Source organism: Bactrocera neohumeralis, unplaced genomic scaffold, assembly GCF_024586455.1.
Source record: "Bactrocera neohumeralis isolate Rockhampton unplaced genomic scaffold, APGP_CSIRO_Bneo_wtdbg2-racon-allhic-juicebox.fasta_v2 cluster10, whole genome shotgun sequence".
Classification (NCBI taxonomy): domain Eukaryota; kingdom Metazoa; phylum Arthropoda; class Insecta; order Diptera; family Tephritidae; genus Bactrocera; species Bactrocera neohumeralis.
The window spans coordinates 27291026-27304997 of NW_026089623.1; the positions used below are offsets into that span (position 1 = coordinate 27291026).

General features: G+C 35.2%; 1 protein-coding gene across 1 annotated transcript in view; it reads left to right on the forward strand.

Moving 5' to 3' along the window:
- The window catches only part of LOC126765597 (nitric oxide synthase), an 86466-nt gene that overhangs the window by 42336 nt on the left and 30158 nt on the right, over positions 1–13972 (forward strand). The window contains exon 6 of the mRNA XM_050483206.1: positions 4726–4890. Coding sequence (XP_050339163.1) covers positions 4726–4890 — 165 coding nt within the window. The remainder of the gene's footprint in view (positions 1–4725; positions 4891–13972) is intronic.

Here is a 13972-nt window from a genome sequence, read left to right on the forward strand (position 1 = left end):
TCATTATTTGGCCTGAATATTTCTCTGCTGTCTGGCAGTTATACACCGAATCGTACTGTAGTATATTTGTGGCGCGGCGAGCTCTTTCTTATGATGATACAAAATGTACAGTGTACCCAAAAAGCTACAAAAATTGAATTCAAGGGATATTATCGTTGCGAGAGCATGTATAGTATGCCTATCCGTATGTCCGTCCGCTGGTCCATGTTAACTTCGGTTGAAATAATGCTCTAATGACCTTCACAAGTGCGTTTTTGATCGCATATAAAGATATATGCTATATATTTGGTAATGAAGAAAATCTGGCTAAAAACATGGTTACTTCCCAAAAAACACTATTTTAAATTCCATTTAAATTTTTGATTAAATATTGTATTTGTATATAAAGTTTTCCCTTTAAAGTGAGGACGTTCATCGGTCAATATGTATAACTTTAGATGTAGGGCAGCCATCACATATAACAATTATGTTTATTATAGTGAACTTTATGACGATAACATTGGGTGTATAAGGTAATGCCGACAATAAAAATCTCGAAATTTAGATTTCCGACGATCAAAATACCGACATCTCAAGACACCGACAAATCAAAATACCGACAATTCAAAATACGGTCAGAAGAATTTTTAAAATAAGGTGCTACATTTAATAAAAAATGGTTAATAACCGAATGTTAAATTTCTGAATTTTAGTTGAGTAATTAAAAACAATAAAATACTATGTGTATTATATGAAAGGTGGTATTGTACGTTCGAGGTCCTACGCTCAGGATCATAAACCTTAATCAGTAGAATTATCTTACTGTGCTTCGGTAGAAAAGGGGGCGAGTTCCCTATTGCTGTTCACAAAGTAAATATACGGACACGATAAAATATTTTTCACACATCGGCATTTGTCGTTATTTTGATTTGTCGGCATTTTGATTTAGCTGCATATTTATTTCTTTCCGGTATTTTTATAAGTCGGCATATTGAGCTTCGGTATTTTAAGTGTATCTCGGTAACATAATGTGCTAATAAAAAAATGGATATGTTTTCTCAGCTACTTAGCGCTTAATATGAGTGAAATAAGCTCACATACTTCGAATACCATATATTGGATTTTGCAGTTAAGGTGGTACTTAAAATTTTCAAAGGAAGTTGGGTAAAAAGTGGACAATGGCCCTGCCAAACTTCAAGTGAAATCTGATATTTCAGGAGCTTCATTACCAACTTAGTACATAACATTTTATTGGATCCATATATCAACATTTTTTCGATTGTTTTCTTTAGTAGGTATTACCTACTAAAACTAAGTTATTAATAGTTACATATCAAAGCTCATCGAACAATAATTTTTAAGCAGGAAAGGCAAGCGATACTGCTGTACTTTATCTTATACACGTTAGTCACTGTTAATATATTTATATGATAGATATGTAAGATAAAGTGAAATAAATTTGAATTTGAATTGAATCACAATTTTAAATTTCATCTGTTCCTTAAACTTTACGGTATATAAATCAAGCATCAATGTAGCTATCAGAATAGAACTTTTTAAAAATAGTACCTTTTAGGCATGCCAGCGTTACAGCGGTTACACCTGAAATTATTATAATAACTTATTATTATTAAACTCAAAAACTCATTGTAAAATAAATTAAATTTAATAATGTTATTTTGATACGTACATATTTATAAGTATTTTTTCAAACCCTTTTCAAATGTGCGTCAATAAGTCAAAAATTAAGAGTTTGCTATCGGTATGAAAAATATCGGCATATGAATTTAATAAAGTGTTCGAGGATTGCAATACACTGTTTCGGACGCAAGCATTTTGCTCAGGATGAGTGTATTTACTGGCCTACTAACGGGATGACGGCCATGTTTTAGAATTTTCTCTAATTACACTTTAAAAGCTTCACGTCACTGCGTGACAGAGGATTTGAAATGCTTTTGTATAGTTCTTTTGTTATTGTTATGCTGTATTGTCTTTTTGCTTGAAATCTATTGAACACTACTTATTGGTTGTTTTTTCTCTTTATACGTAGCTCTTAATTCGCGGGAATTTTTTCCCTTATTGTGGATTCTAAAATGCCATTGAATTATTGCCTCAACAGTATCATCATTTTTTTCATATTTTCCAAACTCATACACACGTATAGCAATGAAACTAATATCATAATGCATTAGTGGTATTTGAGTAAGGCAGACCAAACAAGGAAATGCCAAGTTGGACAAGTGATATAATTTTATAATACAATAAAGGGTGATTCATGTAGATGCACTTATTTCAATATCCCTTTTTTTGACACAAAACGCGTGAGTTGTGCCAAGCTGTCATATTATTTTTGTTTTCATCATGGAAAAACTTACACCTGAACAACGTTTGCAAATCCTTAAACTTTATAACGAAAATTCACCTCCTGTAAAGAATGGTTTGCTTTACTCAAAGCAATTTCGTTTTTTCGAATTCTTTCTTCAGACTGCTCGTAGACAGGCGCTTGCTTTTTTATGTATACACTTCCAACCAGTTGCTACAGAGTATTATAGTTTTGTTCACCTAAAATTAATCGAGATAGATATGGGGTTATATACATATATATAAATGATCAGGGTGACAAGAAAAGTTGAAATCCGGTTGACTGTCTGTCAGTCCGTCCGTCCGTCTGTCCGTGCAAGTTGTAACTTGAGTAAAAATTGAGACACAAGGTCTTTGGCAGAGGAACAGGACTGTTAAAAGAACAACAAAAAATTAATATTTTTCAAAAGTTATATTTTTTTATTCAAAGTAGTTTCCTTGTGCTTCGATACAGCGTTTAGCCCGGTCAATTAGCATTTCAAATGAGTCTTTAAGGTCATTTTTCGGAATGCTCTTGAGAATATTGGTCGTCGCCTTTTGGATAGCTCAAAAGTCCTGAAACCAGTGTCCTTTCATGGGCAAATGAAGTTTTCCAAATAGGTAAAAATCACAGGGTGCCAGATCAGGTGAGAAGGGTGAGTGATTAATGGTTAATATGGAGTTTTTTGTCAAAAAATCAGTGACAAGCGTTGACCGATGACACGGCGCATTATCGTGCAACAGGCGCCAGGACCCTGCCTCACGGTATTGTGGTCGAGCACGACGAATGCGTGACAAAAGACGCTTCATAACACCAAGGGAAAACACAGCATTAATCGTTTGGACAGATGGAACGAACTCTCGGTGTACAATACCCTCGGAATCGTAAAAACAAATCAGCATTGTCTTTATTTTTGACTTCTGAAGACGACCGACTTCTGATCGTCACAGAGGTCTTCACGACCTTCTTGGAATCGCTTAAAACACTCATGCACATTACTACGGGATAGGCACTGATCACCATAAACTTTTTTCATCATTTGAAATGTTTCAGTAAATGTTTTCCCAAGTTTAAAACAAAATTTAATATTTTCTCTTTGCATTTTACGACCGATGACCAAAAGCTGCTGTCACTTTTTGAACGATAACATCGATTGTAGTTATCCAATTGCCTGAAAATTTTTACGAAATGTCAACAAGAGATCAAACTTTTTATTTCATATACCCACCAATAGGTGGCGCCACCAGAAACAGTTATATTTAAAAAGTTTTGTTTCTTTTGCGACAGACCTTGTATATTGACATAGAGGTTCCTTAATACAAAAAAAGTTCGACTTCGTAGATGGGCGTAATCGGAGCACTGCCACGCCCACAAATTGCTATTAACCGAAAACATGTAAAGAGCCATAGCTAACCAGCTAAAAACTACCGAAAGCGCGATAAATCAATAACTAAACGCGGCAGATACATTTTGCCACCGAGATTGCATGATAGAGCTTTATGAGAGCGGAAATTGGACGATGGGCGTGGCACCGTGAATCCCCATATCTCGGGACCCGACCAACCGATATCGACAAAATTTATTATTGAACTAAAATTCAAAAATTTAACATTCGGTTAGTGGTGTTTTCTACCTTTATTTTAAAATTCCTTCTGTCCATTTTTTGAATTGTCGGCATCTTGATTTGTCGGTATTTTGATTGCCTTATATGCCTCAGAATTATCTAGAACTCGTCTTAAATATCTAGGAAATTCGTAGTCTGGCTCTACTAAGGACCAATGGATCTATGTGTAGCGTGACAGTATAACCAAACCTAGATAAGAACTAAAGAAATAACACAACGTGTATGAAATATGTTCCTTTATTCTATTTTCACTCAGGACCCAAACAATGTATTTCCTCCCCTTGGTTGACTTTGTACCGCTTATATCGGTATAGCGCAAGATATTTCAAAAAAATTCGGTGAACATTTTTATTTACCATTTTGAGAGTCGGTCCATACCTTCCCCCACCACAAAAAGGCACCACAACTCTTAATATTAATCAAAAATATTAGAAAGGACATAAAAAATTAAACTGCCAGAATTCGAAGTATCGGGTAATCAAAGAGCAAAAGAACTATAAAGTAAACTGTTTTCAAAAAAGTAATCCATGTTGTAAGGTATTATTAATTTTTATTATATTTGTAATTGCTTAATTTAATTGAGTATACTAGAACATTATTTGTGCATCTTTACATGTTACTGTCCTTAAATATTTGTATTTTTTGCTGTTGGTCCTATCAACTTTTTTTAAGAAGCACTCATTGAAGTGCTTAAGAAAATTCAACTTGTTGTAACTATAGCCTTTTTAAATTCCCAAATGCACTTGTAACATAATTTTTCCACTTCAATGCATATTTTCAGCATTGGTGTTAGCTCATCAAAATCCTTTATGAAAGCCAGCTCAAGGCAAGATTTAATCAAGTTGCCTTTACAGCAAGTGAAGAAAATAGATCGCTGGGATTCCCTGCGAGGGTCAACATCAGACACTTTTACAGAGGAAACTTTCGGGCCCTTGTCAAATGTGAGGTATGTATATCATAACCCTTTATACACAGATGTAGGTACCTATGTTTACAAAATTATAAAATTAACTACAATGTATTAACGTTGTGAGTGCTTAAATGCAATAACTCGTAAAACATTTCTAACAAATTTTTCTTAATTTCTACAGTAGCGGCGTGCTGTGCTATGTCTATGTCTAGACAAATTATGCAATTGGAAACTCAATACTTTTTTAAAAAGAACTATTAAAAATCTCTTTTTAATTTTTTGTACATAACTTAATTATTCCTCAATTTACGAAATCCTAAGGAAAAAATTATTAAATTTGTTTTCTGTTTTTGCCCGGTCCCCCAATTATACGGTTTCTAAGAGTCGTTTCAGTCATTTTTAATATCTCATGATCTGTATTTTTGCATTGTATTCAGTAAAGTTTACACTTTCTTCGTGAGAAGATATACGCAATAACAACATTTATAAATTATTCAATTTTATTATCAAAATAATCGTTCTCCAACGGCAAATTTTCATGCACTTTTGCCATTTTATGATCGCAATAATCGTGCACCTATACTCGCTATTCGTTGAATTGTTGAAAATTCTGAGAAATTTTCTTTGCATGATGTTCAAGTGCTAATTTGACAAAGAACCGCTCGAAGTAATGAAAATATTGCTGCCCTTCAGGCAAGTGTTGCTGAAGACCACAATTTGTCGATTCAGGAATTAGGACTGCCTCAAACCATAACCTGGCGGATTTTGAGAAGGGATTTGGGCTTATAAAATTGTTCTCCCTCAAGAACTGAAGCCATTATACCACCGTAAATCTCGTGAATTTGCCGATTATTTTGCCTTGGAAAACTTTGAAAACGATAACGATTTTTTTAAGAAAATGATTTTCTAGGATGAGGTTCACAGTCATCTGAATGGTGCTGTAAATAAACCAAACTGCCGATTCGAGTGCGAAGAAAATCCACAAATTATTCATGAACAACCATTACAACATTCACCTAAATTGACAGTCTGGTATGGTTTTTGGTCTGGTGGAATAATCAGTCTGCACTTCTTTCGACAAGAAGGTGATAATACCGTTACTGTCACTATACCAGAATCTCATCAAGCTTTAGAAGTCAATATTGAACGTGCCATATTACTTGATTTAATGGAAAAAGTACTCGAAAATTAGATTGAATGAGAGATCTTAATTGTATTGAATGTCAGATCTTAATTGTATCAATTGTATTTCACATTAAATACAAAAACGGGTGTATAACGTAATGCCTACGTTCGCTCGAGGCCCTGCGGCCTTTGGCCTCCGGCCACAAACACGCTCAGCATCATAACCCTTAGTCAGTAGAATCCTCTTTCTGTGCTTCGATAGAAATATTTTTCACATGTCGGCATTTTAGTTAGTATTTTGATTTGTCGGTATTTTGATTTGGCTGCATATTTAATTTTGAGGGTATTTTAAAGGGTCGGCATTTTGAACTTCGGTATTTTAAGTGTATCCTTAAAAAACATAGCAATTTGCTTAACAACTAGTCTGTGTATGTTTTTGTTTTATTTCTATATCTTTTATTGGAAAATGCTGTATCATGCTATATGTAAGTGTGTATTTCTCTCTTTATAACTGTATCTTCTAAACTATTCAACCTGTAGTACCCGATATCGTACAAGGCATTCATAAACAACCTTGTGAAAAGGAGGAATTCGGATTATAAACTTGCCCGTTCCCCATATAAGGGTTTTGGTAAAAACTTCTAAAAGCGCGATAAATTTATAAATAGTTGCGCTGAGATATAAAATTTTACGCCCGAGTTGGTACGGGTTTTATAGGAATTGATATAATGCTTGGACAATGAGCGTCGCACCGCCCACATTTCGGCGAAAACACATATCCCGGGATCTATTTGACCGATTTCAACCGAATTCGATAGATGATAGCTATTACCTACATGATTTCTTTGTCACAGAGTGAAAATGGGCGAAATTGGACAACCACCACGCCTACTTTCCATGTAACACAATTATATATTATATTTTGTTCACTTTCTAGTATACAAATCAAACACAAATGAATGTATCAGAATAAAACTTTGCACGAACGCCTTTTAAATGTGCTCAAAGTCGGACTACAAATATTCAAGCAACCACGTACCGAGAAAGTGGACCCTATTGCGAACTCGTTATCGAAAATATCTGTCAATCTGTGATATATTTTATAGAAATTCGGAGATAATTCTTTTCTGATAATAGTGTGCCTGTGCCTATATGCCAAAATTGGGTTGAATCTGATAAACAATTACACCCAACTCTTTTTTTACAAGATAGATTCATACGTTCCTCAGAAATCCGTGTAAAAAGAAACAGTGTAAAAAACGAGGCATTTCCTATAGTAAAATGGGGGGGATGTCCTCTGGAAACCGTGTAAAATGAGATAAAGGGCTTTATTTATTTGGAAAAACCATGTAAAAATGATGAAAACCATAAAATTTCAGATATGCATACAATTTGTATGTTCATATGGCATTTTATTGAGCACTAAAACTTAAAGTATATAATTCATACAAGTGAAAAATTGTTAGAGCAAGCAAAAAACGGAAGAAATCTGTTAGTCCACAATTAAGAACAGAAAAATTAGAATAGAAATAAAGTAAAAATATTTACATAGCTACATAATTATTCGTCGCAACTTGATAACAAGCGCATTTGTTTGCGACGAACTAGACTAAAGTCGGTATCATCACTGGAGATATCCATCAAATTATCCAATGGTGACTTTCGTCCGGTAATAGAGTTTTGAACTGTCGGACTACTTTCCAAAAAGTCTTGCGCCATCGAATGTTTTATTAAAAAATCTTTCATAGAAAGTTGAACTTTTGGTTTTTTAAATTCCAGGGTACGTTCCATATTAGGATCATTTTTATGAAATGATTCACCATACATTTACCAAATGTTAGAACGTCATCAATTGAACCTACAGTTAGTTGACGTATTTCGGTCACCTCGTCGTTATCGCTATTATCGTTCTCAGTTTTGCCGTCATCTTTTATTAATTCAATCAGGCGTTTATCTATCATTAATTCGTCGACATCTTCAATTTGTAGATCCTCAAATCCTTCTCCTCCGATTTCATGTGCCAAGTCTATAATTTCAAAAGTCTCCATCGATGCTTAGGGCACTGAGGTACCACTCTTGACGCATTCTGGCCAAAGTGCTTTCCAGCAGGAATTTAATGTTGATACCCTTAACTTTTCTTTGGCCATTGAAGCCTATATAATGCAATCCAAAATATAATATTTTTTCCATTCATCACCGATGGTAATGTTGTCCTTCTCTACTGCATCTAAAATATGTTGGAATGCTCGTTGAATATAATAAAGCTTAAACGTAGCAATTATACCCTGATGTAATGGTTGAATTAAGGAAGTGGTATTAGGTGGCAAATATAACTTCGCGCATTATCTATCAGCAAAAACACTTTAAAATCAAAACATCGCTGTTCCATATATATTTTAAGTTCAGAAACAAACCATTCCGTAAATAGACCTACTGTCATGAAGGCTTTTTTATTCGCCCTCCAATGAACCGGTAACTCTTGAATGTTTCCTCTCAAAGCACGTGGCCTTAATGATTGGTTAATTAAAAGGCTTTAAAATTTTGTCACCAGAAGCGTTGCTACGCAACAAAAATGTGACCCGATCTTTAGGATCTTTAAAATCACTAGCAATTTTTTCGGATTTTGCTATAAAAGTTCTGGAAGGCGTTTTTTCCAGAACAAACCCGTTTCATCGGCATTGAAAATTTGGTCGGGGACATATCCCCCATCTTCAATTATTTTGGCTAGTTCTGCCGGAAAGGTTTTAGCTGCCTTTTCAATTGCTTATGCGTTTTGTCTTTATGAAATGCGTTTCTGTTAAGAAATCCTGTTAGCCATCTATCACTAGCAGAAAATTTCTTTCTCTTGACGACTTGTTGATGGCTCTGATATCTGCAGTTGCTTATAAATTTGTAATGACCTCTGCTTTATAATACATATGTCCATCTGCAGATATTCTCTTTTGCAATAAATCCTCAATCCAAAACCCCACACATTTTTCCATTTTTACTCACACTTCATCTCTAATGTAAGACGATGGAACAATGTTTTAATGAACTAATGACAGATTTCCGTGTTTCATTTTCATTTTTCTTAATGGTCCTGATAGTTGATGTTGAGCCTTCAACTCTTGCCAGTTCAAGATTTTTAATTTTACTTCCAATTTAATTTTAATTTAATTTTTACGAATCTTTGAAATTTTGGATATTTTGTTATCTGTAGTAAGGACAAAAATTTTATTTTTAAAGCTTAACAAAAAATTTATAGATAAAATACCTTTTTCACTTATTGAGGTCAGAAATGTTCAAATCTAATTGATAGCAGGAAGAATTGATAAAATATTGCGAGAGCATTAAGTAAGATAAAAACAAACATAATAACAAGACAGTGATTTTGAAACCGTCCTAAATTAAAAATTCTTTACAATTTTTTTTTTCAACAGTGTAACTTCAAATCCATGTAAAAAGGAACCGTCTAAAAAACGAGTTGGGTGTACCTCAGTTCCCATTAAAGCTGGTTGATTTACCTTACCGATTCTTAATGTTTAGGTTTTCTTTTTTCGTCAGTATTTGAGATATCCGTATGGACAACAATATCACTTATCTGCCATGCAACCGATTTTTCAGTCATTTGTTTTAGGTTGCCAGCCTTTAATTAAAAGGCTAAGGGCACGGAATTTTTAAGAACTGTTCCCTAAAACATACTTAACAATAACGGATAAAATAAATAAAATCGGTCAACTATAACATATGTCTCCCACACAACCAGTTATTTAGAATGTTTAAGTATAGTGCCTTCAAATAACAAGAACACGTAATCTTGCAGAATAGGCTTCTAATACAATCATAAATATGTGATTAAACGCACTTACATTTTTATACTCTTGTAACATGTTGCTACAGAGTATAATAGTTCTGTTCAACTAATGGTTGTTTGTATGCGACAGGTTGAAATCCGAGTGAATGTCTGTCTGTCCGTCCGTGCAAGCTGCAACTTCAAAAAATTGAGATATCTTGATAAAACTTAAGAAGCTTAATGCACATATCTCTTAAACCATTAAAACAACAACAACCAAATCCGACTAGCGCAAACATTATAAGAACTCCTACTGACGGTGTGGATGAAATTGTTATGATCCGATATAACGGTACGGTTAAAAACTACTAAGTGCGCGATAAATTAAAAAATTACCCAAATCAAAAATTAAAGCCTCATAAGCGGGCTAAGTTTAAGCACTGAACATAGGTACTCAATATGATAAAGTGATAATCGAGATTTTTATACGTAAAAATTTTTCAAATACCGTATTTTGAGATATACGTATAATTGAAATTCAGAGAGAATCCTTTCCTAATAGTAGTTGGTTTGCTTTCAAATGGGTTGAATTGGGTCAAATCTACAAAGGCATCATATACCAAAATACAAAGATTATATTGACCTCCCGGGTGGCTTTGATTTCACCGAATATTTGACGTAATATGCAAGTCATCAGGGTGTTAAAAATATTATAGAGAATTTCATTGAAATCGGTGTAGTAGTTCCTGAGATACGGTTTTTGGTCCATAAGTGGGCGAGGCCACGCCCATTTTCAATTTTTAAAAAAGCCTGGGTGCAGCTTCCTTCTGCCATTTCTTCCGTAAAATTTAGTGTTTTTGACGTTTTTTGTTAGTCGGTTAACGGACTTTTAGTGATTTTCAACATAACCTTTGTATGGGAGGTGGGCGTGGTTATTATCCGATTTCTTCCATTTTTGAACTGTATATAGAAATGCCTGAAGGATGCGACTCTATAGAGTTTGGTTGGCATAACTATAGTAGTTTCCGAGATATGTACAAAAAACTTAGTAGGAGGCGGGGCCAAACGTTTATTTTCCAAAAAACTGCGTCCAAATATGCCCCTCCCTAATGCGATCCTTTGTGCCAAATTTCACTTTAATATCTTTATTTATGGCTTAGTTTTGGCACTTTATAGGTTTTCGGTTTCCGCCATTTTGTGGGCATGGCAGTGGGCCGATTTTGCCCATCTTCGAACTTAACTTTCTTATGGAGCCAAGAAATACGTGTACCAAGTTTCATCATGATATCTCAATTTTTACTCAAGTTACAGCGTGCACGGACGGACGGACGGACAGACAGACATCCGGATTTCAACTCAACTCGTCACCCTGATCACTTTGGTATATATAACCTATTTCTGATTCTTTAGTTTTGACTTACAAACAACCGTTATGGAACAAAACTATAATGCTGGCTTACATTGTTGTGAGAGTATAATTAAAACTGTTTAAGACTGATAGGCCCAACATGTGGAAATGCTCATAGTTGATTTTTACAGTAAAAATCTGTCAATATGTGAGATATACGTATAATTGAAATTCAGAGAGAATCCTTTCCTAATAGTAGTATGTTTGTGCTTTACAAATGGGTTGAATTGGGTCAATACTTCTCTGAGTCATCATATACCTAATACAAAGATTTTTGACCTCCCGGGTGGCTTTATACCGAATATGTTGACAATATGCAAGTAATCTTAATAAAATTTAGAGAGTTTGTTTGCCTTATAAGGGTGAATCTTTTTGCCTAAAATGGGTAAAATTGGGCAAAAACTTAACTTCAAACCACATCGACTAACAGAATATAAACGACTACATGAGCGATTGAACGACTACCGGTGCTCTTCACCCCAAATGTGCCAATCTTATTTACTCATCCATCGACCAGAAATGAATTTCAGTCGCTCATTTGTTAACAGGAGAATATGTTGTAAAATATCATTTCCTATTTCTACGGCTTCTTCATTTATATCTTCGCTTCCAGTAGAAATGTAATCTTGGTCTCCACTGTAGTTATCTATGCCTTGAGTGCCTGAGCTTTCATTATCCAAAAATTCAGTGTTGTAAACATTACATTACAGAGCTGCTCAAACGTTTATTTGTAATGAAGCGCACGAGCCCCAAGCAAGCACCTAAATCGATCTTTGAGCATTTCAACCGTTCTTCTTCACTCTCATTGGCGTAGACAGACGCAATATTCGCGATTATAGCCGACTGTAACAACAGCGTGTGGTTGGTTTAATGTCAATAAAGTAAACTGAGTGCGCCACTTGGATATTCGCATTAATTGTTTGCTCCACTTGGTCGATTATGTAGTGGAGGTCTTCCTCTTCCTCTGCGTCCCCGGCGGGTAAAGCGTCGAACACTTTCAGAGCGGAGTGATTTTCGTCCATTACAAATGATTTGCAAGCGTTGCTCGTTTTAATTCTATTGAATGATGAAATGTCGTCGCATATCTGAGCACAGCTTCATCGTTCCATCGAATGTGCGATATTCCCACGTGAACTGTCAAATACTAAATGCATGAAAAAATCCTAACCGTTCGCTCAACAATATTTCTACCTTGCGAATGTCGTTTATTTTTAATTTTCTATACATTTTATTTGCAATATATCTGAAGACAATCAGCAAATTTTATAAATATTACCATAATAACAGGATTGATTGGACTAATCAATATATTCTTCATTAACATAATTTGCTAAAAGATATTCTTAAAACTAATTAAAATCTATCAAGAAGGTCCAAAACGTGAGTTCTTTTTAGTCGTCTAACATTCATACTGTTGCCCAGTAGATTTATTGCCAGTAAGTTTTCATGAATAGAAAATCTATCAAGGTATCTTCGACAAGCTTTGCTGATTTCGTCTTTAACAAAAGGTAGATTTAAGTCTTTGTGGATGTACTCGCCGTACCCCATAACTGCATTGCATACGTCCATACTGGTTTAAGGATTGACTTGTAGAGTCGAACTTTATTTTCAAGACTAAGTTGTGATCGCGAGCCTAAAAGCCAATACAATTTTCTTGTTTGTTGCTACTTCTAAATTATTGATGATCGGCAGGTTAGCTGTAAATATTGTACAATTATATAACACGGAACCCAAGACGTTCCCTTGCGGAACTCCAGCATCAATCGAATTCTGCTCAGAAAACGCACCTCTTTCTTCAATATAAAATTTACGATCACTTAAAAAAGACTTCATAAGTAGATTGTAAGGCGCTGGGAACCATTTTTTTAATTTTATAAAGAAATCCCAAAAAGACCCCTGCACAGTATTGCTTGCATTCAAAACCATTCATAATAATATTAACAATTCGTTGGCATTGCGGGCAGTATATTTCGGTTCTCTAAAATAGGTAACATTATCTTCAAGTATTTTTTCAAATACTTTAGAAAAGGTCGACGTCCAGTAAACTAATTGGACGAATCTTGGACACCAGGGACAGTTCTAGGCTTACTTGCAAGGGAGACGCCTTGTCTATCGCACCATCCTGCTAAACACATCGTGCTTAATAACACGACTAACAACGCCAAGCATTTCTACATGACATCCTCAAAGAGTTTGCTGAAATTACCTGTTCGATAGCAGCTGCGCGGTCAGTTTGTTAATTAAACTGGGCATTTGTCGTCCTTCCTGCAGTAACATGTCGACCCCATTTTACTTAGGCGTGCGGCGACTATAGAGCGCTGAAAGCCGTAGCAATACCGGACCATTTCCAGCTGCCGTGCCTGTAGGACTTTTCTGCAATCTTAGCAGGTAAAATTGTGTTTTCTAAGACTGATCTTCAAAAAGACTTTCATCAAGTGCCAATACATCCCGATGATATTTGCAAAACTGCCATCACGACTATATGAGTTTACTCATATGACTTTTGGGCTAAGAAATGCCCCTCAAACGTTCCAGCGCCTAATGAACGAGGTGTTTCAAGATTTGAACTTCGTTTTCACGTACCTTGAAGTCGTTTGTATTGCATCAATGTCCGTTGACATGCATAAAGCACATCATCGTTTAGTCTTCAGCCGTTGGAGAGATTTCAACTTCAGCATCAACGTCACAAAATCAAAGTTTGGAGTGTCCGAGCCTGAATATTTGGGACATTCAATCACGAAAGATGGGATCCGCCCACAATATAGCCTTAACGCATATCCCACTTATCACTGTCGCCCACTGGACTTAAG